At 40.9% G+C, this 26,218-nt stretch overlaps 3 protein-coding genes across 3 annotated transcripts in view; 1 reads left to right on the top strand and 2 right to left on the bottom strand.

The window, feature by feature from the left end:
• The first annotated feature begins 5,883 nt into the window (after nucleotides 1–5,883).
• On the top strand, nucleotides 5,884–10,836 carry ttll3 (tubulin tyrosine ligase-like family, member 3). Its single transcript, XM_035662596.1, has 12 exons — nucleotides 5,884–5,899; nucleotides 5,988–6,106; nucleotides 6,220–6,379; nucleotides 6,743–6,798; nucleotides 6,946–7,074; nucleotides 7,159–7,273; nucleotides 7,405–7,521; nucleotides 7,589–7,769; nucleotides 8,295–8,443; nucleotides 8,805–9,048; nucleotides 9,235–9,670; nucleotides 9,795–10,836. Exons 1-12 carry the CDS (start codon nucleotides 5,884–5,886, stop codon nucleotides 10,575–10,577), a joined length of 2,505 nt encoding a protein of 834 aa, XP_035518489.1. The 3' UTR covers nucleotides 10,578–10,836.
• Nucleotides 10,837–12,747: 1,911 nt separating this feature from the next.
• On the bottom strand, nucleotides 12,748–16,615 carry LOC118328711 (class E basic helix-loop-helix protein 40-like). The gene is made up of 5 exons (XM_035662595.1): nucleotides 16,187–16,615; nucleotides 15,963–16,026; nucleotides 15,599–15,706; nucleotides 15,051–15,174; nucleotides 12,748–14,814 (listed from the first exon to the last, which is right to left on the bottom strand). Exons 1-5 carry the CDS (start codon nucleotides 16,255–16,257, stop codon nucleotides 13,904–13,906), a joined length of 1,278 nt encoding a protein of 425 aa, XP_035518488.1. The 5' UTR covers nucleotides 16,258–16,615; the 3' UTR covers nucleotides 12,748–13,903.
• A 3,922-nt stretch (nucleotides 16,616–20,537) lies between these two features.
• Nucleotides 20,538–26,218, bottom strand: part of LOC118328709 (inositol 1,4,5-trisphosphate receptor type 1) — a gene marked incomplete in the record, with an annotated part of 65,849 nt that continues 60,168 nt past the window's right edge. The window contains 4 exon segments of the mRNA XM_035662593.1: nucleotides 20,538–20,678; nucleotides 20,911–21,072; nucleotides 21,971–22,131; nucleotides 25,190–25,355. Of these exon segments, the coding sequence (XP_035518486.1) occupies nucleotides 20,592–20,678; nucleotides 20,911–21,072; nucleotides 21,971–22,131; nucleotides 25,190–25,355 (576 nt within the window).

The raw sequence follows: 26,218 nt of genomic DNA, 5'->3' as shown, positions 1-26,218 counted from the left end.
GTTTTCTTTTCAGAAAGATTTTTGCTTACTGTTTGCTCGGTGAAGAAAATAATATACACTTGAATTAAAACTGCAGATTTTGGAGGTTCACCTCGCATTAGTCATCAAATTGAAACCATAAAACATTCTGGAGGGTTAAAAAACAAAATTCTTAAATTTGTGTGTCTGGATGATTCTGGACATATATCTAAAGGTAGTTTTTTTCCACTCATATCAGTTCTACTGATCGGTGGGAGGTTTAAACCTCTGTGGATCTTTCACTCTAATGTGTGTTCCTTTAAACTAAATGAATACCATTAAATTTGGCTTTGGGCAACTGTAATAGTTTACAAACATGAAGTGGTGAATTGAGTACTTTAAAATATTAAATCGAGAGTTTTTGAGACCCTTTTATTAGATGGAGAACTTGATTAAATTAGGTGGACCAGTCTGATTAAAATTAAAGCTTTGGAGGGATGCCAATTAACAGTAAAAGTACTGAAAAGGGGAACTGTGACAATCTTGTGTTGGGAGGCTGGGACAAATTTATGATGTGAGTGTCACAAATCATGATAAAACTGGAACTAGATTCACAGTCTTACAGTATCAGGGCTGTCACTATAGTGACACCATGAAAAGCTGTAGTATTATGATGCTGTCTCTCAGATGTAAAACAATTAAACAATAAAAAAAAACCTTAGTGCACATTCTTGAAAACGTGTAATTATGTGCCTAAATACAGATGGTTTTGCACACTGGTTTAGTTTGGCTCGGTTACAGTATTTTATGTAATTGCACTCTGGTCTGGTTTGTGATACGGTTTTGTTTTGTTTGTTTTATGGGGGTTTATTGATTTCCAAGTATCTTGATATGGTTATAAATATGTGGAGAATCAGTGGAGTCAGTGACACTGAAAAGTGGTAAACGCAGAGGCTGTTTCAGTTAGGAGGCAGTAGTGTGGAATTAGATGTATTCACATAAAACATGACTTCTTTTGGGGTTTGCTTTAAATATTTTTACTCTTCCTCTTTGACAGCACTTACATTTGTGATGTTTTCATCATTTACTTATTGCTAATAAGTACTTCATCAGGTTTGCTATTGAGGAACTAATTGTTAATTCCTCCAACTATGATAATACTTTAGGGGGCACAAAAAGGGTAATTGATGGTCATTTAATAATGAAGTTAGGAATTAACTACTCAGTATAATGTACCACTTAAACTTGCGGGTACAAACGTGAGTAACTAATTAACTATTATTACTATTAAGTAATAAGTAATTAATAGTTACTAGTTTTGTGCTGCTCAGTGGCTGATTTATAGTTAATCAGGAAAAAAAGTGGTCAGCATGTCGATTGACAGATATTCATGAACACATCATTACCTAATGATTGATTAATATAGTATCTCTGCTCTATAGTAACTCATCACTATGTAGTCCTTAATTCTGTGTTATTCAGGAACTACTAAAGATTCAGTGTTACCTTATTTACTTATTTGTTTACTAGGCAAGTGTTTTCATGACAAACTGTGTTCACTCATCTCCACCTCGGAACTGCTCATGTAACTCTGGTTTCTGTACTGCTGGCCATAAGCAGCTCTAACTCACAGAAGAGGGGGAAACTAATAACAGTGTTTACTAAACAACTGTAAAGCAAATTTGAGGTATTGGTACTTTATGGTATTTTATCATAATCTTGAGTGATCTAGTTTTCTGAATTACCGTCTGTACAATATTGCAACCTGATTATAGCCAGCTACGTTCTGCCAGATGAACAATAGTGAACTGAAATAGTTGGCTTGATGATTCCAGCTACAATAATAATATTAACTGTGCCTGTAAATTGAAATTAATCTAATATGATTTTGTTTGACAGCACAGTTTATAAGAATACTACGAGGTGGTTTATAGTAGCCTAATTATGTAGTCAATCGAATCAGCTATTTATATTACACTCAGAGCTCTACTCTTTTTTACCACGCACTTGCGAGTTAAAAAAAATTAGAGGGAAAGTTAAAGCAAGGTTTTTTTTCTAGTAACTACATTCATGATTATAGTGCCTCAATTGTGTAGCCAGTTGACTGTTGTTGAATCTCGAACAGAACCAGTTCAAGAACCAGAGCTAAATTGATGGAAAAGGAGCACTCTTCTCTTCCTAATAGTTCCTCTTAGAGCCCCGATTGCACATTTCAGTCTTTTTTAACCATTTTACCTCCACTATTATCTTACAGTCACATTTCAGCTTGTTACTAATCACTGATGTAGCAGGCTGAAACTAAAACAAAATATTATAGGAAATGCAAAACATTTCAACGATCTCATAGTTTAAGCGTTTTCATTTGAAATTTTGTACAATTTTGACAGTATTATATGTTTTCAGAGATTCCAAAAACAATCACAATCCATATCTATTTGGGACACACAGTACTTCAGCAAACATTTCAACAGGTTTCAGGTGGGGAGTATTGGGCAAAGATCCTGGTCCACATGGACTGACCAGAACACCACAGAAATGGAGATGAGATAAACTTCCAGATTTAACTGGCATAACCCTAAAGTTTGAAGAGTGAGGCTCTCAGGCAATTTCCCCTCCCTGTTTGAAAGCTGTGTAATCATATCAGAGACCTTCCAACTCACCTCTGGTCCTTCTCCATCTGCCTCCTGCCTTCAGACTGGATGTTAGTATCATAAATCACCATGATGACATGACTCTATAGGGGTAGGCTACAGTAAGTCATGTAAGATGTGACTGCATGCCAATGTAGCTATAATCAAGCTATATATATATATGTACTGGTTCCTCCTTTACCTTTGTCTCAGTAGCTGACCAAGGGTCTGATAATGGATCACACATCAACAAGACATTAGGATTATGCCATTTCCCCTTCAAACCTCACTTAACCACAGGCTGCCCTCCCCCTGCCGCGAGAATCGGCTAATAACCATCATGTATGGAAGTAGACACTCAGCACCGTGCAGTGTAAGGATGGCGTCAAGGTCATTTGAGGGTAACTGAGAAAATAACACGCCGTCTAAGCAAGAGCCGATCCAGCAAACTGTCCCATCACTGTTATTCATCTCACACATGCGGCTTCAGGGCGAGCAGTTGACATTTTAATGAGCACTGTGTTAAAAAAAAAATGTGTCGGCATCTAATCAATGATCTGCTGCAATCTCACATTAATGTGGCCACAACATGTGTGTTTGAGGAACAGTGAAAACAACCCAGATGTCTCAGTGCATTGCAGTGTGATACACTCTCCGGAATTACTGCACGTGTTAGCACCTCCGAATAACAATATCAACAACATCCTCCGCATACGGCATCATTCTGCAGGGTAGGACACCTATAACTTACTGGAACAACAGCTATGCAATGTGCAAAAAAAAAAACATGGTAAATGCAAAACACTGGAGCACATGCATGGGGAAAGCAACAGCAGCAAAGAGAACAAGTGTGATTCTGACACTAAATAGTTCCTTAAATATCACACAGTCCATCATTCCAGCAGCATGGATTTCAAACTGTGGGTTACAGTAGTTGGAGCTTGTGTACAGGCTGGTCTGTGCCATCCCATAGAGTCAAAGCAACGCGCCATGCATTAGACGTTCAAAGGGCTCTTTACCTGGTAGCTCAGTATGCTCTCGGGGTCGTTAACGGGCATGATCGTGGCCTTTTAACCTGCTCAGTGTTGACGGAGAGTAAAGGTGAGACTTTCTCTGGGGATGATCAGCCTCTCGTCGCTCGTCTTAGGACGTTTTGAAGAAAGCAGTCACGAGCTGGTCACAGTAGCCACTTCTGTTTCTGCAGACATGTTGAGTGTAAACATCTCTTCTAGATGAGGAAAACGGCGAAAATGCTAATTGTTGCCCCCCACCCCCCCCAGTGTTATGATGATTTCCCGGCCGCGCTTCCAGCTTCCCTCCCTCCTCCTGCCCTGGCTGTGGGAGCAGGATGCAGAGAGCATCACTGCGGCCTCAGCCAATCAGAGCGCAGAGGCACTCAACGGCCTGCGACGCACTGCTGCTACCCAACACAATAAAGCCAAGACTATTATAGGCTTATAGAGCGACGTCACCCTACATAATGTCCAGTTTGGCTGCTAACATGTGCTGGACTGTGACCACCGAGCACTGCAAATGGTTCAGCTGTTGCTTTCTTTTGCACTTTTATTGGTCACTTATTCAAAAAACTCAAATACTTATGGTTTATTTACTGGAAAGAAGAGGTGGTGGAAGAAATAGCCCGATCCTTTACATAAGTAGCAATACAAATATACTGCATTATAAGTAAGTTACAATCCTCCTGCATTCAATTCAATTGCCAACTTGAATAAAAGAAGAGATATATCAACAGCAAAATATACGATAATTTCTTCTATTAATAGCCTATACAACTTACAGACTTCTATTATATTAATAAAAGTATATATTAAGTAGACAATACTTGTAAATAAAGTAATTACTTTGCACCACTGAAAAAGTGTGTAATTGCAGGGTTGATACAGTAGAGATGATATTGCCCTTTCAATTATGAAACGGGACATGGAATGGCGATACTGTATTCAGCAGCAAAACATGAAAGCAAAAGAGAGCAGTGAGCTCATAAGATGAAAGAGAGAACAAGGACAGCGACACAATGCATCTGTTTGATCCTTTAACACACTAGAACATACTAGAAAGCCTTGGATGCCACCCTGTGGGAAGGCAATGCATTGCGCAAAGCAGGGTGTCTTATAATCCATGCACATGGTAACTCATGTGCACATGTCTTAACAGAGTGACGGCGATACAGGCTTATGATTGTACATGCAGGGCAGGCAGTTTCTCTTAAACCACTGCAGATGGTCGCCTTTATTGATAAGGAAGCAAAAAAAATAAATATATGAAACTAAGGAACAATATATTACACAGTGTTTGGCCTCAGCTTGAACTCTTTCGATCAAAATGAGACCTGTCCTCCTGCCACATTGTGAAACACTTGATTGGACTTGGCTCAGCAGGTTGACCCTCCTCAGCCAGTCGGCCCCTGTCGTTTACTGAGCACTGAGTTGAGATTGCAATCAGATACGTCCACACAAACGGTGCATCGTTGCGGGTTCAATGCTTGTTGTGCATGTCGCCTGCACGTGTAAGCCACACCGCAACCGATAGCGCCAGATAAGCGATACACTTTCTTCAACGCATGGCCAAAGGTGGTAGATTTTTCATCGACCTGCATGGCGTCCTGTTTCCACTGGGTACGGTTGTTATGGCAACCGTAAACATTCTGTGGGAGCATGCACGGTTGTCATGGGAACGGTCAGCGGGAGTATGAAGGAAGCAGGACTGAGCGAGTCTATGGGCAGAGTGGTCGGGTCACCGGGGAGGTGACAACATTAGGTTTGTATATTAATGTTCAACGTGAAATAACTCCTGTTTTTGTTTTGTTTGTTTGAGGTGCAGTTTACAGACAGGTGTGTATGCATGTGTAATCGCTGACATAGATTGCATACAGAGAGTTGGTCCGTAAATCCATGGCCGTTCATCGTGGGTATAGCCAGATGTGTTTCCATAGCCGACATGTTTTTTTAGTTTTTCTGTATGCGTATGCACGTCTGCCCGTGTGTGAGCGGGCGCACACATTTTTGCGCATGGGTATGTGTCAGTGAGAAGCTATGACAGCCTCAGTCAGCTCTGTCCAGATTTAGATGCCTGCTTGACCCAATTTACATCTTCTTCAGTAGCTACAGAGCTCTACATGTTACCTTATGATTCATTTGAATAAATCTACAAATTATTTCTGTATAATACCATTCCAGTAATATGATGGAGTAAAAATAATGCTGTTGAACATATGTCTGCTCCCAGAGAACTGAACACAGTGTTGATCAGCTGAAGAGAGAAGTAAACAAAAAGTAACATGCAACAACTGCCAGGTAAGTATGTAACTGCACATACAAGTACATGCATGGGCACACTTACTGCTTACTGTATGATGAAATTTGATCAGGCAATTTGTCTTAGTGTTACAATCCACAGTGGCTCCAGTGGAGGGGAGGTTTCGTCGCAGTGTGCCAAGCCTGCCAGCAATCAAGCCAGACAGGCTAAAAACAGCTAAAACGCTGGTGGAGAAGGCAGTGAAGGTGATTATATGTACAAAAGCCAGCCTGTAACACCTCTACGTATTACCCCACTATCATCATATGTTGTGTGTGTCCTATTTGACTCTTTCTGTCTCTCCTTCACTCATTCTCAGTTGAGGAAAGTGTTTTCAGTGCAGGGACCCTATCCTGTGATCCGTGCTGCCTTATGGGCCAGAGGGTGGGTGGAACGTCGTTTGCCCCATCCTGCCCAGAGAGCACCTCATTGCCAGGGCGATGAGGAGGAGGATGGTGATGATGGTGATGTCAGTGCTGGTGAGACAATGGATCTGAAGAGGACAAAGAGCTACCAGATCAGACATTTATTTTTTAGAAAGATGCAGTGTTCACGCCAATATCACAGACATCCTACTAGTTTACATTTTTCATTGTCTGAGTTCATTCAGTGATCTCCATTTTGTCTAAAAGAGAGGTCAGTAACATTCCCCTTAACTGTCAGCGTACTTGGTTAGCATATATGTAACTGGAGCACTAGTTTAGATGGATAGATGGATAGCCCTACACCTGATAAATGATACATTGTGTACCACATTACAGACCCCTACCCCTTTACCCCCTTTTACACATGAAAGCCTACACACACACACACACACACACTCTTTATTTATCTCTTCACAGAGAGAGTGGATGAAGGCGAGAAAGACGAGAACCTTGATGACATGTATGACCTGATGGTAAGATAAAGTGAACCAACATGACACTGACAAGCAATTGAATGTGCTATTATTGTTATGCCGTCTTTACATCATTTCCAGGCGTCTTTGTTTTCCTCATTATTCTCAGTCAGCTCGCTTACTTAACTTTCCCACAACCTTTTATAGTCTCGCCTGGTTCGAAATGAAACAACACACTTCTACTGGACAACACGTCGGGATGACATACACTGTCGCTCCTTGAAGCATGACCAAATGACCAATCACTACGCAAATGCTGGAACGTTTACTACCAAGGTATCATCTCTAAAGAGTTTCTAATAAGCAAGAATACAATTTACTCTATCTCCTATGTACTGTATATATTTGTGTTTCTTTCAGGTGGGGCTTTGTTTGAATCTGCGTAACCTTCAGTGGTTTGATACCGCAGATCCTGACACCTTCTTTCCAAGATGCTACAAGCTTGGGGCAGAGGATGAAAAGCATGCATTCATAGGTCTGCTGTATGGCTCTGTTAACAAATAGCTCCATCAAAAATGCAATGATGTGCCGAGGTGTAAATGGAACATGGAAAAATCTCTTCTCTTTCTTGTGCTCTTGTCCCCTCATTCTGTTATGACATTGAAGAGGATTTCAGGAGGACAGCGTGCTCCAGCCTGCTGCAGCATGTGGTTGAGACAAGTAGATGGAGGAGAGAGGGAGCAGAAGGCGAGAAACAAAAAGCCAAAAACAGTGTATTTGATGGTAACAGATAGCTAAATAAATAAACAATGTAACAATACTATGACACCAATCTTATTTCTCTCTACAGAGTTGGAGAAGATGGAGTGTCGATTTGTTGCTCCGGGGATAATCGACGTGGCTTTGCACGTGTGTCAAGAGTTTCTTAGTGTTTTAGAGCACGGCGACATTGATGTAACTGAAGAAACACACCCCTCCGTGGAGGAACAGCAGTGGGCAGAGTTTCTGCAAGACTACTACATGGTTGTGCAGTGAGTATGTTTTCTGGGTTTGCTAGAGCGATCCTTCTTAGGTCACACTAAATTTATCTGTAGTACTGACAGTTCAAGTCAGCTTGTCTAATGAATACAAGTAATTAAAAACTTATCCTAAAATGTATCTATATGAAAAATCTACTGAGTTCTTATTAGGTGAGGTTAAGAACAGTGTCAGCATATATCTTTAAATGGGTTAAATATGTTAGGCTTCAGGTTTAAATATAGAGTCAGGTTTCGGGTTTGTGTTAAAGTAGAGGTCAGTGGAATGATACAGCATGTTCCAGTTGCACACTACTGTATATACAAATACCATAAAATATACCACATGCTCATATTTATGGTGCACCATTTTGGCAACTGGTGTACAGGAAATCTGAATAGCCCTGCTGTGTCTTTTTAGTATAACTAGTTTTTAGCTTTTTAATGTTTTTTAATACCAGTTTTTGAAAAGAAAATTGAATGACCAAAAGACACACAGACCATTAATAAACTTCTATGAGTCTGTGTGTTTGTGTGTAGTGAAGGTGCATCGATCAGGGGCAGCAGTGTTTTTGTGGAGCGCTGCCAGGCCATGTTAATCAGACTGCAGGAGATGTGCCCTCAGCTGGATACAGATGGACTAAATAACATCTGGATCATCAAACCAGGCGCCAAGTCAAGAGGACGAGGTGAGGCTTTTATTTAATGATAGGAGTTAGTTACATAGTAATCATATATATTAATCTTTTACTTCCTCTCTATTCTCTATACATAATACTGAAAAATATAAGATAATATAAAACATAGTGTGTTCTTTTAAGTTGTGAATATTACAGTTGCAACATGAGGTGTGACATGTGGATGTTACTATTGCTTCCATTCTCAAAATTTAATTGGAAAAACTAAAATGATAATATACTATGATTCCTCTCAGCTTCAGTATGATAAAGAAATGTTAGTTTGCTATTTGTTTGAAGGCCATTAGAAACACCATGTCAGTAATGCTGCAGTTTTTGGTGCTTATTCTCCCATGTCACACCACCCACCCAGGTATTATGTGTATGGATCGCCTGGATGAGATTTTGGCACTTGTGGCCAGCGACAGAGTCCTGACTAAGGAGAGTAAGTGGGTGGTTCAGAAATACCTGGAACGTCCTCTGTTGGTCCATGGCACCAAGTTTGACCTACGTCAGTGGTTCCTCGTTACAGACTGGAACCCTCTCACTGTCTGGTTCTACAGAGAGTGCTACCTGCGGTTTTCCACTCAGCCCTACTCAACAAAAACTTTGGACAGGTCAGACAGCAGTCAAACAAACAAATGATATACTTGTACTTGACCTTTACTGTATCTTGTTTTTAGAGTTCTTTGTGGAGGGATTGATTTAACAATGCAAGTACAGCTAAATGTCAATCAGATGTAATTCAAAGCACATTTTACATTTACCTTCATGGCTTTACCTCATTTGTTTTTTTTCCTCAGCTCAGTCCACCTATGCAACAACTCAATCCAGAAGCACTTCCAGCCATCCTGTGACCGCCATCCAGGAGTGCCTGAAGACAATATGTGGTCCTGCTCTCAGTTTCGGGCTTTTCTGCAGCAGCAGGGCTGCAGCGCAGAGTGGGAGTCAGTGGTAGTCCCAGGCATGCAGCAAGCGGTGGTCCGTGCCCTGCAGACCGCCCAGGACCTGGTCGAGCCCCGCAAGGCCAGCTTTGAACTCTACGGAGCCGACTTTATGTTGGGCAGAGATCTGAGGCCTTGGCTTTTAGAGATCAATGCGAGTCCAACTATGGCCTGTTCCACCTCTGTGACCGCTCGCCTCTGCCCTGCTGTGCAGCTGGACACACTGAGGGTTGTGCTCGACCGACGGACTGATCCGAGTGCTTATACAGGAGGCTTCCAGCTGATCTATAAACAGGTTGGAATATCTTTACACATCATGCACAGGGCAATGGGTGCTCATTTCTAGCACTATTCCAGATGCTATACCAATATTATTATTAATGTTATTTTATTTGTGTTTTACTTCAACACCCTCCCAGGCAGCAGTTGAAGTTCCTCAGTATGTGGGAGTGAACCTGCTGGTGGAAGGAGCCCCCATAAGACGACTCAGACCTCCACTTCATAGACAAACTGTAATTTCTAACCCACCTCTCACAATCCAGTTCCCTTCAGACCAGCCATTGTCAGAAGAGGCTGAAACGGCACATCATAAACCATCTGTTCAGAAGTCATCCACAGTCTTGGCTTTTCACCATTCAGGCAAAGAGAATCGAGCTGTTGGAGAGAAAAAGAGGCAGCTGATATCAATATCTCCTAAGAGGGAATGCGAAGGGAGAACAGAAGTTCAGAATATGTCCTGTGTTCGCAGGTACTGTCGCAGTCTGGCATCTGAACAGCCTTTGGTGGTACACACTGAACCTCAGAGGAAAGCGCGACGTTTGGGTTTGAGCCTTGGTGCCAACGGGGTAACTCTAGTCCCACGTAGCCTTTCCTTTTCCCTCAGCCCTCGCCACAGCATGTCAGATTGTAAATCTCAGCCCAACCCAGGCCATGGATCACACATCTCCAGATCCTTCTTTCCCCAGACTGCTTCTGAGGCCCAACGCAGAACTTCTACCCGAGTCTTTCCTTCACTCCGGGGCCCTCTTCCAACCCTTGAGGTCTTAAGCTTGCGACCAAACATTGTGGCTGGAACCACTGCTTGTCGCAATCCAAACCTGACCTCTCACCCCAGCGTCCACAGGCATCAGTTATTTCTCTGTTCTGGAAGGCAAGGCGTGGGCAAATATAAAAGAGAGTGTGCAAGCGAACAAAAGCTCTAGTGGTGTCGAGTGTGCTGAAGATGTTTTGCAAGCAGCAACATTGTTTTAATGGACTGGAACCTAATGAATGACATATTACCTAACTACCTTACCTTAATCATAAAAATTTTGTTTGTAGAAACTTGAAAATCCAGACAATAATGGTGAAGAGTAATTTCAAACCATTCACACAGGGCCTTTAATTATGCAACATCAAGGTTGATTCGTTCATCAAGTTATTTGACATTCTTAAAATGTAAAATGTTACACATATAATATATTTATGGTAAAAAAATGATGTCTTATTTTGTATAAAACAATATGTATATGTTTTATTATTATGTTATGAATGTAAAAGCAATTAATATTGTATTGAAGTTCATTTGTATTCAAACAAACAAACAAAAAGTTAATTTGAATAAATTATATAATCAAATGATTACCTGTTCCACATATATACAAATAAACTGTTTTATATCAGTTACCAACAGGATGCAGGTATTTTAAATCCCCAGCAGGTGGCAATAAAGGCTTGGTGATCTAACTGCATGTTTATACCAAAGAGGGAATGGAATAGATAATAATTGGCAGTATTTATTGGTTGGTACATCTTCAGCAATACTGGTATCGGCTATTTCAGCCTCTTTACAAACATAAAGTCAAAATGTAAAAATAGCTTAGAAACTTAAAAATTTAAAATGTAAAGATCCTATTCCTATGTATCTATATTTCAGTGATCATATACTAATGAAAACATTCCTATGAATATTATATTACATTTCTGCATTCCATTCTAAATGTTAGACATGGACCTTTAAAATCAGACTTCCAGTACAGAAAAACTTTCCACTCTCAGCAGATCCTTCTAGTGTACATCATTCTGCACAGTGAAACAAGAAGAAGAACCTATTTTTGTGTGGAAAGGGACTTCAAGAGCACTGGAGTGTGGATGCTTTTAACAAGGTTGACCACTATTTGATTAACAGACCCTTCCTGAATGATTTAGAAACCAATACACATTAATTGCCATATATTTGACCAAATAAATGTAATTTACAATTTCTTAAAAATAACTAATTATGTCTGGGCATTTGCCTGAACTAGATGGCTAAAATGATTAACTCCAGAAATTGGCAAACTGAAAGAGTTTCTTGGTGGCATTTTTGCTCTTAATTAGACAGACTGACAGAAATAGAAACAGACAGGAAACAATGAGGGAGGGAGAGATGGGTACGCAGTGAAACAAAGGTCAAAGCGGAGATATTGTGGTTATGTGGTATGCGTCTTAACCACTAGGCCCAACGACCCAGCTACTGAGGTAAGATAGATTGACTGTTTAAAGCACTATTTAACTACAGAAAAATGTTAAACTGACTGAAATAATGAGTAAGCGACACCTCTCGCAAATAAAATCTCATGACAGCAACAAAAAAAACATGCAAATCCTCCTTCCACAAATTGATAGAAATTAACTTAAAGATAATCAGTTTAGGAGGAACTAATGACATTTAGGGTGCAGGTCGTGGACCTTGGACTTCAGCTTGTGCAAACAAACCAGATATGGAATAAAACAACACTCCTACAGCTCTAAAATAATAACAGAAACCACACTAATATGTCACTGAAAATGTTATGTTGCGCATTGACATTTGATGCACTGGGCCTGTGTAGAAATTTAAACGTGTTGATAACGTAGAGATAAACCTTGACAATCGAAAGTGCTATGCATAGCTGAAAAATGCTCAAATTGCACAATACAATACAGATGTTTTGATGTACTTCTCCATTCTGCACAGTATAGCGCTAGGGGAGTAAATATAGAGAGATGTTCTTTTTCTGGGATAATAATAATTGTGGGATAATAGCATTCATATTCTATTCATATTGAATCATACAGCCAATAAGAAATATGTCTCCCCGTCAAGGCTGTTGACAAGATGCAGATGGATCCTGATTATTGCCTCAGGAGATTAACTGAAACACTCATGTGCATTCACTTGTTGTTATATTAGTGGGCACAGACGGTTAACCAGCAGGAGAGCCTGGCTACAGATCTGCCATTACATAAGTGTTCCCTGTGACATGAGTGTTGTGACGTTGTAAAATAACTAAAACTGAATAGATTGAATTTCATTGCTATTTCACACACACACTCCTTCTCCTACATATACACACAATCAAAGCCATTTTCCACGGGAAAAAAAAAATACTTTATTAATACACTTATATAATGTATATCAACATTTATAGACAAAATATGTACATCAAACAACTTTCATGTAGGTCCCAAAATATAAAATCTCAAGTACCTCTTTCTATAGAAAACTAGTCTTCTGGTAAAACTTTTACATTCACTTCTCTCCTCTTTGCTCCTTTGACTCCAGTATTCATACGTAGTACAGAGAATAAACATCTGAGATTTATCAGCTTTTCACATGTAAAAAAGGCAACAGCAAGAACAAACACCAGGTTTGACTTGAGCAGAAACAGATGTTGAGTATGCAGACCAGGTCCAGCACAGTGCTACAGTATGTACACAGTTTCTGAGTACACAATGTACAATTGTCCACACTCTACCCACCTTCTATCTCTTCGGATGGACAGAGTGCAAGAACAGGTATCAAAAATAGAAATGTACAAGAAGTCTATGAACAATAATTACAGAAAATCCATCTCAACTGTCTGTTTGTCAATGAAAAACAAGACTTCTCATTCAGTGTAGTCATGTGGTGGGCCATTTCTCCATCCATGCATTTGGGTGTACCCTTACTCTTGTCTGTACACACTTGAGGAAACCCTCCTATTTTATAGTGCCAGTCATCATACTGTCTGGGCATTTTCAGTGATGATAAAGGTGACCTACAGGACTTAAGCAACAAACTTTGGGTGAAATATTACCGCTAACATTTGAGGCAATACTGTTCTAAAGTACAAAGATGGCGTGTCTCTATTACAACAGCTACAAGTGAGATGAATCAGTGTCATCGGCGTTCATACTTAAACAGCAGCATCTAAAACATATCTGTCTTTACATTCAACCAAGTGTGTGTGTGTGCAGGGCAGGTCCAGTTTATATGATACATTTGCATTGAGTAATACCACTGAGCATTAAACATTCAACCAGAGCTTTGCATCCTCTGAATGTGGATGGATGTTGCTCTCCCTTCCTTCTCCTCTTGATCATTTCTACAAGTTCTCCTGTTTGCTTCTTGACCTCCAGGCTGAGGAACAGGGGACAGGAATGAGGATGGATTATGGAAAGGCTCAGCCAAGTTCTCATTCCGACTACTGTCTCTGCTCTTGGGTACTTGAACAGGATCACCTCTTCACCCATGTTCTCTTATCTCTCAGTCTTTGGTTTCCAGGTTGATAGGTGGTACCTGCTTTAGTGCCTGAAGGAGGGCAGGGGAGTCCATAGGGGTCTGAGATATGGCTGGGGCTGGTGAGCCTCCCCTGGGAGACAACACTAACTGAGGTGGAGGCGGTCTTTCACTGGGCATGGCAGGTGAAGAGCTTCCCATGCCAGGGTAGAGCATGGGCATGGCCCCGGGGTACCAGCATTTCTCCAGCATTGGCAGGTAGGCTGCAGCAGAGGGTGGAATGAGGTAGAAAGGCATGCAGAGGGGATGTGGAGGAGGTGGGTGGTTGGGTGATACGCTTATGTAACTACCATAACCGCTAGACGACGACGATTCTCCACCTGAGAGCAGCTCGTCCTCAGATGACTCCACCCGGGGTCGTTTGTGGCGGGGCTCGTCATCCTCCTGCTTGATGCCGGAGCTCTGCCTCTCGCTCAGCGCCCGCTTCAGCTGGCTCTCCTGAACGTAGTAATCTTGGCGTCCCTGCGTTGCCCCTGATTCTGCCTTCTCCAGCTCCCCCCCATAGCCGCTGTCTGTATCCGTATCACTGCCACTCTGCTCGCTGCTCGCTGGAGCATAAGCCCGCTGGATGACAGGCACACAGTTCCTCCCATAGCCCTCGCTGGGTTTTGGGGGTAAGCTGGTGGGAATCTCCTTGTGAGGTTGGTGCTGGTGGTAGGTAGGGATCTCCTCGGGTCGAGGGCTGAGAGGGGTGTGGGGTCGGGCCGGACTTTGCAGCACCTCTGCAGCTAACTTGTGAAGGTGATTGATCACATGGGATGGCGTGAAGTCTACATCAGTCTCGTGATTGGCTAGATACTGAAGAATCTCCTTGGCACACATGTGGAAGCCAGATCGGAACATCTCCTCTGACTTCTCCTGGCTGACAGTAGGCTGCTCTGTAAACACAACAAGAAATCATACAGTCAGAAATTCTGCAATTTGACATTGATGCAACAATCCATTCCCAACCACTATAGCTACATTTGAAGTCACCTATTTCCCTGTAGCTGTGCATAATCCTGTCATTGTATATTCATCTTGGTAATTTGCATTCTGTCCAACAAAACCATCCTGTTCCACGTGCATATTTGCATGTGTCTGTGCATGTGTGTGTAGGTGATCTGCTGCTCACCGATTTGCATGCCATTCTGCAGAGCGAGGATCTTCTGTTGTTGTTGCTCCAGAAGAGAGGTGAGGGCTTTCACATGCTTGAGCGTCAGCTCTAAAACCACAGCCTTCTCCAGATGGCCCAGAGTCTGTAGGAAACACACACAGTCAGCACATCCTCACCTCTTTATATAACACATAGAGACTAAGCTTTACTACCCATGTACACATGATCTTGGCTGTCCCATCATTACAACACTTACAGCAGTGACCATGAAGGAAACAATAATCTATGAGAAATATTAAATATGAAATGGGATCATATATATTCAATAAGTAATATTCTGGCTGGACCATTCATTATATTACAATTAAATCTAGTATTGTATTGAACCTTTTTTTTTTTAATCCCCAGTTTAATTTATGACACATCCTCTTAAGTAAGAGCTGTCATTCACTGGCTGCTGACGCACTCAGCGCAGAGGATGTAATACCCCTGAACAGCCACTCGATGGGGCATGCCACTCAACACAGTGAATCCCATTATCCCTCCCAGCTACAGCATGAACTTACCGTGAGTTTCAGGTGCTCTGGTAATAAATCCTTCAACTGAGCGATGCACTCGTTTATCCGGTCACGCCTTTTCTTCTCAATAAGTCTGTGAGGCAGCTTGTAGGTTTCCTGCCAGAATAAACAGCATTTTTGGGGTTAATTCAGCGGATCTGAGCACACAGATCGCTCTGTATGATCACAGGCAGTCACACCGATAGGGAGGACTCCAGCAGGAGTTATGTCATAGCAGAAATTAGGTCAACCATTTCTGGGACTACAGGACTACAGCCAGCCTTATTCCCCCCCCTTATAGTTCACACCCTTTAATATAAAAGCTCCATGGTTATAACTTAACAAGTTGGCAAGAAATAAAATAATAACTGACCTTGCTCTCCTCTCCTCTCTTCATTCCTCGCCTGGGCTTATAAACATACATCGGGAAATCCATCCTAAAAAAAAAAGAAAGAAAAGAAGAGCGCAACAGTGAGAAATGATTTGACGGTTTGGTGAAGAATAAGATACAGCCTTCACAATAAATAACATATCAAGTGCGCTTCAGGAAAAGGCTACACAGTCTAGTAGAAGCTGTTTTTTCAAAGTATAACTTACCCCTGCACGTCTGACAGATCAGCCTGGTGTTTGGAGAGAGGAGGTGGTTGCGCGCTTGGAATTCGCTCCATTCTCTTTAGTCCAATTACGCAGTCAAAGTCGAGGTACTTTTCCAATGCAGTCACAAATAAATACGCATTTATTTACGCGTGATGGAAAAAGAAAAAGTTGTAAAGCAGCAGTTAAGTGAAATGCACTAAAAACGCTCCAAAACGGTTCAAAAGTTCTTTTTAAAATTCTTGTTGTTCTACACTAGCCTTGCTAATGTAATAGTTATTTTGGTATTATTGTTTTTTGAAGTTAGTCCCTGCGATCTCCACGCCGTACAACGAAGGCAACCCTCTTGGTGGCGAGTTGGGAAAGTGGGGGAGGACAGAGCGACGAGTTAAATAAACCCTCTGACTCTCCGCTCAGCCTGACCTACCTCTGTCACATGAGGCTCACGTGTTAAACGGCGCTGTATCCTCGGCGGAGGGACGGCCCACTTTCTGCAGATAAGGAGCCTCAGTGGGCGGACGGCGGTGGACGTCAGAGCGGGGGGCGGCGCGTGTCGGATCCCGTGTACCACCATGCTGAAGTGTATGGAAACAAGGCTGCGATCGCCACGGCTCCGGGAACGTGCTGGCAGGGGACCAGTGCAGGAGTTCAGCAGGCCTGGGGCACGAGAGCCGGCTGGGTATGGTACCTACTGCCAGTACAAAACACAAACAACTACATTACTATAGGAGCCGTAGGCAGAAATCATATTCTGCAAGGATTGTTATATAGCAGTGGATTTCATTGTGCCATCAAGTCACCTTTATCAGTGACGTTTTAGAAAAATTAATTATAAAAAATATAGAATTATTATATTATTATGTTCTGCACTTAGTGGACAACGTGACTGTAGTTTTATGTAGTAAAACTGTAGTTTTATATTGACAATGACAGGAATTATTTAGGAAAATAGCAGTTTCTAAAGGCTAATTATTTTCAAGCAGAAGATGACAACAACAACAACAAAAACAACAACAACAACAACAAGAAGAACAGAATTACTACAACTACGACTAATAATACTAATAATACTACTAATAGCAATAGTAATGATAATAATATCATCAACAACAATAATAATAGTGGTAATAATACAAACATTTAGCAGTGTATATCGATCTACATGTCTGCAGAAGGCAGGTGAGCTCCACTATAGACAGTGTGGTCAAGGCTGGAGAACCACGTGCACCTGTGCGTGGATGAGTGTCTGGTGGAGTCCGTGTTTATTGTCATGAGGCGCTGCCGGCTGTCACGTTGATCTCCTCATGGCCCCGGGAGCCTGCTGAGCGCGCAGGGCACATCCAGCACATCCAGCACACGGCGGCTGCACCTGTCTGCTGCAGGCTAGAAGCACAGATCACACCAGTACACCCTGTTGTAATGCAAGTTTTCATGAAATTATTTTATTAAGGCAAATAAAAAGGTGTAAAAAGACAGGTAAGACTACGTACTTATTATCTTTCTCTACAAGAATAGAATATTTTGATATAAAAAATGCAATGTTACATTACCAGACTCAATAAGACTACAGAGAAATGATCTATAATCAATCACCCTAATACACCAACAGTATGTTCATGTCACATGTAAACAGGATGTATGCCTTCATTTCACCATAACCAATAGTCAACAGCATGATTTTTTTCAGTCCCCTTAAAATCCATCATTTGTTCCTCTGCTAACTAAAGTCAATGTGGATCAACGTCCTCCTTATGAAGCAAGAATGAATGGGGTTTTGTGAAGCTGTAAGCAATTATATCTATCACAGTAAGAAGTATGGTGTGATTGGAGGACAGCTGCAACATTTTCTCTTCCATCCAGATTGTTTTTCAATTTACCACGTCTCTCAAGATTTTTTGCCTGGAAATCACATTTAGTAAAATCCCTGCTTAAGTTCTTTTTGGGACAATTTATTGATTTCAAGATAGGAACACAAAATCCAGTCTGCCAAACCAGATGAGACACACGAGGCCACACCAACTCCAAAACAAGGCAGAAGACATTTTAAAGTATTTTTAAAGGCAGAGCTTGACAGCATTTTATATTTTTTAATTAATGTAAAATTTTGGTTATCACAATTACTTTTGTTAGTTTGTGTACCCTCTAATTCTGACAACCTAAATTCACCAGAGTTAAATATTGTAATTATATATTTAACTTATCAGTGACAAAAAATACGTTTAAAAAAGCAGCCATTACTATGACCACGTGAGCTAAAAGTCTGTTTGAAAATTCCTGGAGTGTAGTGAATTAAATAGAAATGAGCTACAAGACTAAAGTAATTACAAAATGACCGGTCGCAGTGACTCGGTTGTAATTAAATAACAACATGGAATGCCCCTTGAAGATAATGTAGGTAAATGTAACACAATTTAACACTGAATTGGATTCCTACAAATCCTGTCAATGATACCTTTGTTCTAGTCCCCTTGTAGATACAAGATCTTGGAGAATACTGTGGAAAACACCTTATTTTTCTTTGACAAAAGTCCCTGAGTTTTTCATATGCTATCATTGTATACTAATGTAGTTTATTATTGGACACAAGCTAAGGCAGTTAAAAATATTATACATATGTGATAAATGGCAAAATGTTTGAATGGTAATGTTGACAGGTAGGCAATTTCAAAAACATTTTAGGTAATACAATTTTCTTTGGGTGCAAAGTTTTTTATGAACTATATAATATATTGTCAGTCTTTAGAAAATCTAAATAAAAGGCAGTTTTACAATGAAAAAAAGTTCTATATATGGTCCTCTGGTGCTGTGACAAAAGCCTAAAAAGTTAAAATTAAAACTAAATAAGTGCTCAACATACTAAAATATTACCCCATGCAACAGGGTTATTAGCTAAGTGCACTTTCCCATTTGTAGAGGATGACCGCTAAGAGTTAATCTGCCAGCAAATGACTTCTCTGTGAGGCTATTCATTCATCTGGCTGAAGCACTCGATTGTCAACAAATAAGTAATTACACAGATAATAAGATACACACAAAAAATGCTTTTGGTGTTTGCCTCGTTTAACACTCACCCACAGATAATTTTACACACTTGTTTATTTAAATAGTCTCCAAGAATGGAATGTACAATTCAGACACAAACTATCTATTAGTATAAAAGTTCAGTTTGGTCGAGCAGCACTCCAAATGACATCTATTTGTCCTTTTTTTCTCACACACACCCAAACACTCAAACAGTCATTCTCTCGTGGATCTTTTACAAAGTGACCAACCAAAAACTTAACAATCATTTGTGTGCTACAGACAATATCAGTGCTTTAGGACTAAATGAATCAAAGGAAGATTAAATAATTCAGTGCAGAGAAGAATAATACATTTAATTTAACATTTCTCCCAAAATCCTATAAGTTTGGTTCTACAACGTGACCTCCATATCACCACTATCATTGAGCACAACATGGAACTGGCTTCAGAGTGAAGCAGTCACACGATTCGCTCCTTCTCTCCAGTAGGTTTAATATGGTTAGTTACAGAAAAGTTTCAGGTCAGTATTATATATATCTCTTGACAGCACGTTTGAATGTCCCCTCAAAAGGCTTTTTTAATCTTAAGTGTCCTGGAACAAGTAGAACCTCCATTTGAGATTGCAAAAAATAATGAAAGTGATAACAAATGCTTGCCCTCAAGATAAAAACAAAACACTGTATAGGTTTTATAACAGCATTAAGAAACTATGTAAAAGTGTGGTGACCTCTTCAGGATTGTTTAGTCTCTATATTTTAAATAAAATATATAAAGTTTAATTTCAAATATAAAAAGCAAATACCAGTTCCGAAAAATAGTTCATTCTTATCGAGACATTGCATAAGTCTTCCTATTGCTGTCAGACAAAAGCAAAATATTAAATAACGTGTCGTAGAGTTCAAACAAACCTTCAAATCCACGTGACCTGAGTTTGCTGGTGCAATACTGAGGATTAAAACCTCTATACAAGGCCACTTGAGAGGAATACTCCTTCAGGAACAATGGCTGAACTTTGGCATGCTGTTAGTGTGGTACAATGCAGAAAGGCATTCAGGGTTGTAAAGCTGAAGTCAGTGTTTTTATTTCCTAAACCTAAAGGACTGGCTTCTCAGGTCCCAAGGCACTTGGTGCACACTCCACCCACACGGACATATCCACATCACAGACCAGGAGTAACGTACTCACGTAACTTCCACTTCACACAGACACTCAGAAGCACACATGTTGCAGAAACACTTATTGTAGGACCGTCTGGTGAAGTACACTGTCAGACATCCACCTACATACATACTGGAGACAGACACATTTTGGCATTCTCCTGTCTAACATGTGGTACACTGTCAGGAGTGCTCAGGCACTGGTGAAACTGGCCCCCCATGGGCCCTCAGGCAGGCTGCTGAGGGTTGATGTTCATGTGAGGAGGATGACCAAGGAGACCGATACGTTGCTTCTGTTTCCTCTGCTCTGTCATCTGCACAGAGAAACAAAACGAAAATTTTTCAGCTATCACCTCTGTAATTGTACTTTGGGCAACCAAAATACAATTACAATGTTCCCCCCCCATTTCCAGTCTTTATGCTAAGCTAAGCAAACTGGCTGCTGGCTGTAGCTTTGTATTTACCGGACAGACATGAGAGTGGTACCAATTGTCTTATCTTGGAAATACAGTTATGTTATGCATGATTCACTTTTACATGATATACCTGCTCCTTGAGCTCAGTCAGCTGTCCAGACAGGTTGGCCACCAGCCTCATGGTCGACTCCAGCTTCTCCTGCAGGTTCCTGATTTCATTTTGCTCCCCCTCCGCATCGCTGCTCACCAGCGACATGGCACGCATACGTGGGAACCAGTCCAGGTTGTGCTCCTGTGGGCAACCAAGCATATCAGCCACTGACTTTTTTTATTTTTATTCAGGTGTTAATGTACATTTGCTAAGCTTAATAATGCTGAAGTTCTTTTAAAAAAGTATTTGTAATCAGGAAGCTGCTAGTATATCAGGTGCTTTAATGTGAACTCCAAATGACACTGGTCGACAATCTGTTTTTTGAAGGAACTGCGTTGCATGTGTTATTGCTACAGGAGTAACAATGGAGAGTGAATGATCTCATACTGAGCTATAATGTAAATCCCAGTGAACTGACTATTCCTTATCATGCTTTGATCTGTTTTAGAGTTAAACTGCAACTCATGTACTGTCTTGTTCCACAGACTTCCTGTTTGTATGCACAAGTCTGTTTGTGTAATTAAATGTGCATAACCAACATGTATGTCAATTGAGATTAGAAAGGGGAAGACATTACTTTACTAAGGTGTGTGTGGCAGGCCAGTACGTGTTTACAAGTCTGACTCAGTTGCATATCCTGGTGAAATCTACTTGATCACATTTGTGACACAAAGGTATCATGCTGCTTTCTCATTCAGGATTGCTGCATACCGCTATAATCTACAGAAACAGACAAGGAACACACTGATGGCTTTGAAATGATTAAGGCACAGGGACGAAATACATAAGTCATCAAGCCATGAAGTAACTCAGTGGAGCAACATTTCTCAGCAAATAAAACACGTCTTATTCCCCTTATTCCCTGTAGACATCAACAATTCTGCTGTTCCTGATTTGCAGCATGTGGATCACTATTAACCCCAAGGCAGCGTGGTCTAATACTAAATGTAACCTATTTACAAGGGAAAAAAAGTAGGCCTGCACTATCATCTGAGGAGGTGGAAGTGTGTTTTAGGGTGTGTCTGTGCATTTTATTTACGTCGATCATCTCAGCCACGTAGCTCTCAGGTCCTGTGTATTCAGTGGAATCTTTAACTTTCACCAGCACAATAAAGAACAGGTAGTGCCACATGTTGTGTTCCTCTTTGATGTGTTCCTCAAAAGTCACTGTCTTGTTGTCAAACTTGTCCCGCTCCAGGCCTGTAGAGGGGATGTAATACACATTATTTATGGTACGAAGTTACAGCATGTTTAAGAAAAAAAACAGCTCGTGTTATGCCAGTTTCTGTGAAAGAAAAGTGGGACGGTGACTAGAAAACAGAAAGTTAAACGCATGGGTGTGAGACATAAAAGATCACAACAAAATGAGTCAGTCCAATTCCAAGGAATCGGTGTTTGTAACTTCAGTTTGTGTAACAGTAATAAGGTGCACGCACAGTACTGTACACCTATTCTGTAATAACAGTCGGAATAATGACACTATCTTGCTCATTATTGAGTAAACATATAAAAAAAAGAATGTACGTAACATTCATGATTGTGTATAACATCCAAAATAATGACTCTCTTTAATAACAATGACTTAACACATAAGAAAATGGCAACTATATATACAAAATGGAGTAGGAAAACAGACAGATAAGACAATATGGCAACAAAAAGCAGAATATAGAAATTACAATGCAACTACAACACAGGGTTCACACAAAAACAAGTGCATCTGTCATGGCTCTCCTCCCCTCCTACTCCCTTTACTCATCCTCCTTCCCTGTGTGTCTCTGATGAGGGTGTGGCCTCCATTCACCTCACCTGTGCACCGTCTCACCTGCCTTCAATCAACTCACCACCCTCAGCCCGGTCTTCCTTCCATTCATTGCAGATTGTTTCAGCCAACGTGGTGGCTCTTTTCAGTGTTTTGCTTGTTATTATAAGTCTACTTGTGATTTACCTGTGCCTGCTCCTTAGCCTGACCATTTCTCTCCTGCGTTCCAGGGACCCAGTGTGCGTGTTGAATAAAGACCATTGAAACTGTCCATCCTGTCTGTGTGTCTGCTCCTGGGTCTAGTCTAAACACTAGCCTTGACAGCATCTGCATTAAAATTGTAGGTTAAAGGCTCTCGAGTACAGTACCAGGGATGTATTTTCTTTGGGGAATTGTGTTCTGTCTGCTGTAGTTCAAAAACTAAAGAGTAGAGTTTGCTTCACATCTTCAAAGTGAAATGTAAAGAATAGGGCAATATCATTATGTTTCCCTTCATAGCTTTTAGCAATCCTGTACAGCAGACTACAGTGAATTTCATTCACACATGAAATCAGTCACCTTGTCAGGTGGACTGCAGCAACTCCAGTGTCTTGCGACATATAAATGCAAATTTCAGTCTCACTTGCATTTCTGCCTTTTTTCCCTCTCATTTACAACATTTCTTCTCTCATTTACAACATAGATTCTTAAATTAACAAGTATTCTTCTTTAAACGGAAGTAAAAACTACTGGTTGCTTTTGAAACCTTCCCTAATAGTGGTTACAACATACACACATCTTTCAATTTTATATAAATGGTAAAGAGAGCTTTTGGCTGTGCACAAAATGGTGGTCTACATTTAAACAAGAAGGGACTGTCTCTATGTTTAGACCCATGTTATAGGACAACAGAATAAAAACTGAACCAACTGGTTTTGGGAGCAATTCTCAGTATGATATGTTTAGTAATACATAACAGCAGAAAATCTAGTGTCCTTGTGAGAACCTTTAAGATATTCAGTCAACAAGTCCCTGTTCCTATACAAAGAAGAGCTGGTTGTGAGGTGAGCCTCCTCTGAACAAAAATAATTTCAGCTCAGGTAAAAACCAGCCAACCATGCATTTAGGGAAGCCTCACAACGTAAGTCAATCATTGGCTACAGACCCAATGATCTAAAAACTAATACAAGATGGAGAGAGAGAGATCGATAGGATTATAAAACGAAGCTGGAGGATGGAGAGCCACTTAAGCCTGTGGAGGTCGGCTCCTAATCTCTGCATCTCAAGTTCCCTCGTGGTCCTTCTGGAAACCATAGAGACGGCAGCTCCCCCTGTGGCCTGGCCTTCTCTAACATGAGTGAGTCAGAGCTGATGGCTGCCTGGGTGACATAATACTGTTCTCGTTCCATATGCTTACCACTTGTCCCGCCTGCCTGACCCAACATACGCAGGCACACACATGCTCACATACTGAATGTACTGCTCGGCTTAAACACACACATACTGTACAGTCACACCCACACACACACTCAGTAGCATGTACTTATTTAGGCACTCACAGATGTGATGTACATATAAGGAAATGCAGATGATGCTACAGAGGGACAGAGTATGGGTAATCAGGGAAGTTGCACAAAACATATGGTATGAAAATTAAGTTTGAGTGCGTGTGTGTGTGTTTGTGTCTGAGTGGGAGAAAATGTGTGTGCGTGTGAGACAGACATGAATTATGGAGGCGAGCAGAGCAGTGGCAGGAAGTTCTCATGACTCAGCCTTCTTTGGAACGACAGCGAAGTGAAAAAGGGGGGAGGAAGAGAGGAGGGGGGACCGCAACAAACTGCATACACCTTCAGAAGCATACTTACTAGAAACCACAAAAACACAAAAAGAAACCAAACATTCTGAGAGGGGAATTTGGGAATTGACCAAGTGGCATAAGGTGGACTGTGGACGAGTACTAATGACGCACGATGTTTGAAACACAGAGCCTTTACAACAGCAGAGCACAGGCCTACCAGGCTGGCAGGGTGCCCTAATGATTAGAGAAGTAATCCTGTCTGTGCAAAGTTAGAGGTTTGATTCCTGTGACAATACCCTTAGCTATAAGATATATTCTGGCACTAACTACTGAATTTTTGGCAGAGATGGCTATACCACATAAGATAAAAGTTCAAAGTTACACATAACCAGTAAATATTTGCATGTCTGAGGTAACATGCAATGTTGTCAACTTTAAGAGCTGCATCTAAATATTTTATTCTCCGTATTGATTGATTACCTGCCTTGCCTATATAGTGAATAGTATAGTTTTTAGTTACCAGAGCCAAAGTTGTTGTCTTCCATTTTGTCTGAACAACAGTTAAAAAACACAAAAGCTGCCAGTGCTCACATAAAAATGAGCTGGAACCTACATTCTCTTTCTTTAAAACTATTTATCCATTATTAAAATTGTGAAATACATTTTCTGCTGATTGACTAAATAATTTAATCACTAGTCAATCAGCTGAGGAGTCTTACCACAGATGAAGCAGGTGGTCTTCAGGACTTCTTCTTTCTTCTGTTTTTCACTCCTCAGGTCAGCGAAGGTGTCAATGATGACACCAAAGATGAGGTTGAGGACAATGATGATGACCATGAAGAAGAATAGCAGGTCATATATCACTCTGGCTGCAAACAGTGGCTCCTGGGAAGGGAATGGGAAACAGGGTTAAATGTAGAGCAGGGTCAACCTAAAGACTGTCCCATTTAAATATATGACCCAAAGGGCAAGTCTTTATGTAAACATGTTTTGGAGATGATGGGTTTAAAACGAGGTTAGCTTCGTCATCATTGATGTAAATGGAAACACAAGAACACAGGTGAAACCTGCCAGATGCTACAGTAACTGAGACAGCAGAAAGCTGTGAGGTCAACCTGATGCAGCCTGCTTCTGTACATTGGGAACAGTTTAAAAAGGTCCTACTTTTGTAACACAAAGGAGACATTTTATTATATATTTTATAGCATTAGCCAACAGACTTCAGTGACTACACACTGTCAGTGCACTTTCTTTCGCTCGTTTTCCATTTTTAGTTAATCCTCTTTAAAGTCACGGGGTGAGCTTGTCCCTGGATGCATTTAACATAAGGGAAATACCCTGCAGTGGTCAACAACCTGATGCAGTCACACAATCGCACTCACACTTATTTAGTACAAACAACAGTGCCCTGAGCCACACTGCAAACCATGTGATTTTATGGCTGACTGCAATAACACTTCTTTAGTTGACCTGAGCAGCCAGCAAGACCTTTCAAGTTGCATTGTGTTGTAAATATGTAAGGCAGATATTCACATCCTCTTTTGACATCATTAGTGGTTGAGCCTGAATTCAGTGGAAATCTATATTGACGTTTAATTCTCACACAAGGAAGAGGCAGTACAGCTGTATGGAAACATTGTGAAACCTCAATGCTTTTGAAATAAAAACAAGTTCAGTGAAGGATGGGCTCATGGCCAGCTCACATGACCCATACTGCAGCTGTGGGTATCTCACACACACACACACAC

The sequence above is a fragment of the Morone saxatilis genome, unplaced genomic scaffold (assembly GCF_004916995.1).
Source record: "Morone saxatilis isolate NCDOM2014 unplaced genomic scaffold, NCSU_SB_2.0 Contig18, whole genome shotgun sequence".
NCBI lineage: Eukaryota > Metazoa > Chordata > Actinopteri > Moronidae > Morone > Morone saxatilis.
The sequence above is the reverse complement of the archived record's forward strand: the minus strand, read 5'-3'. Positions and strand labels throughout refer to the sequence as shown.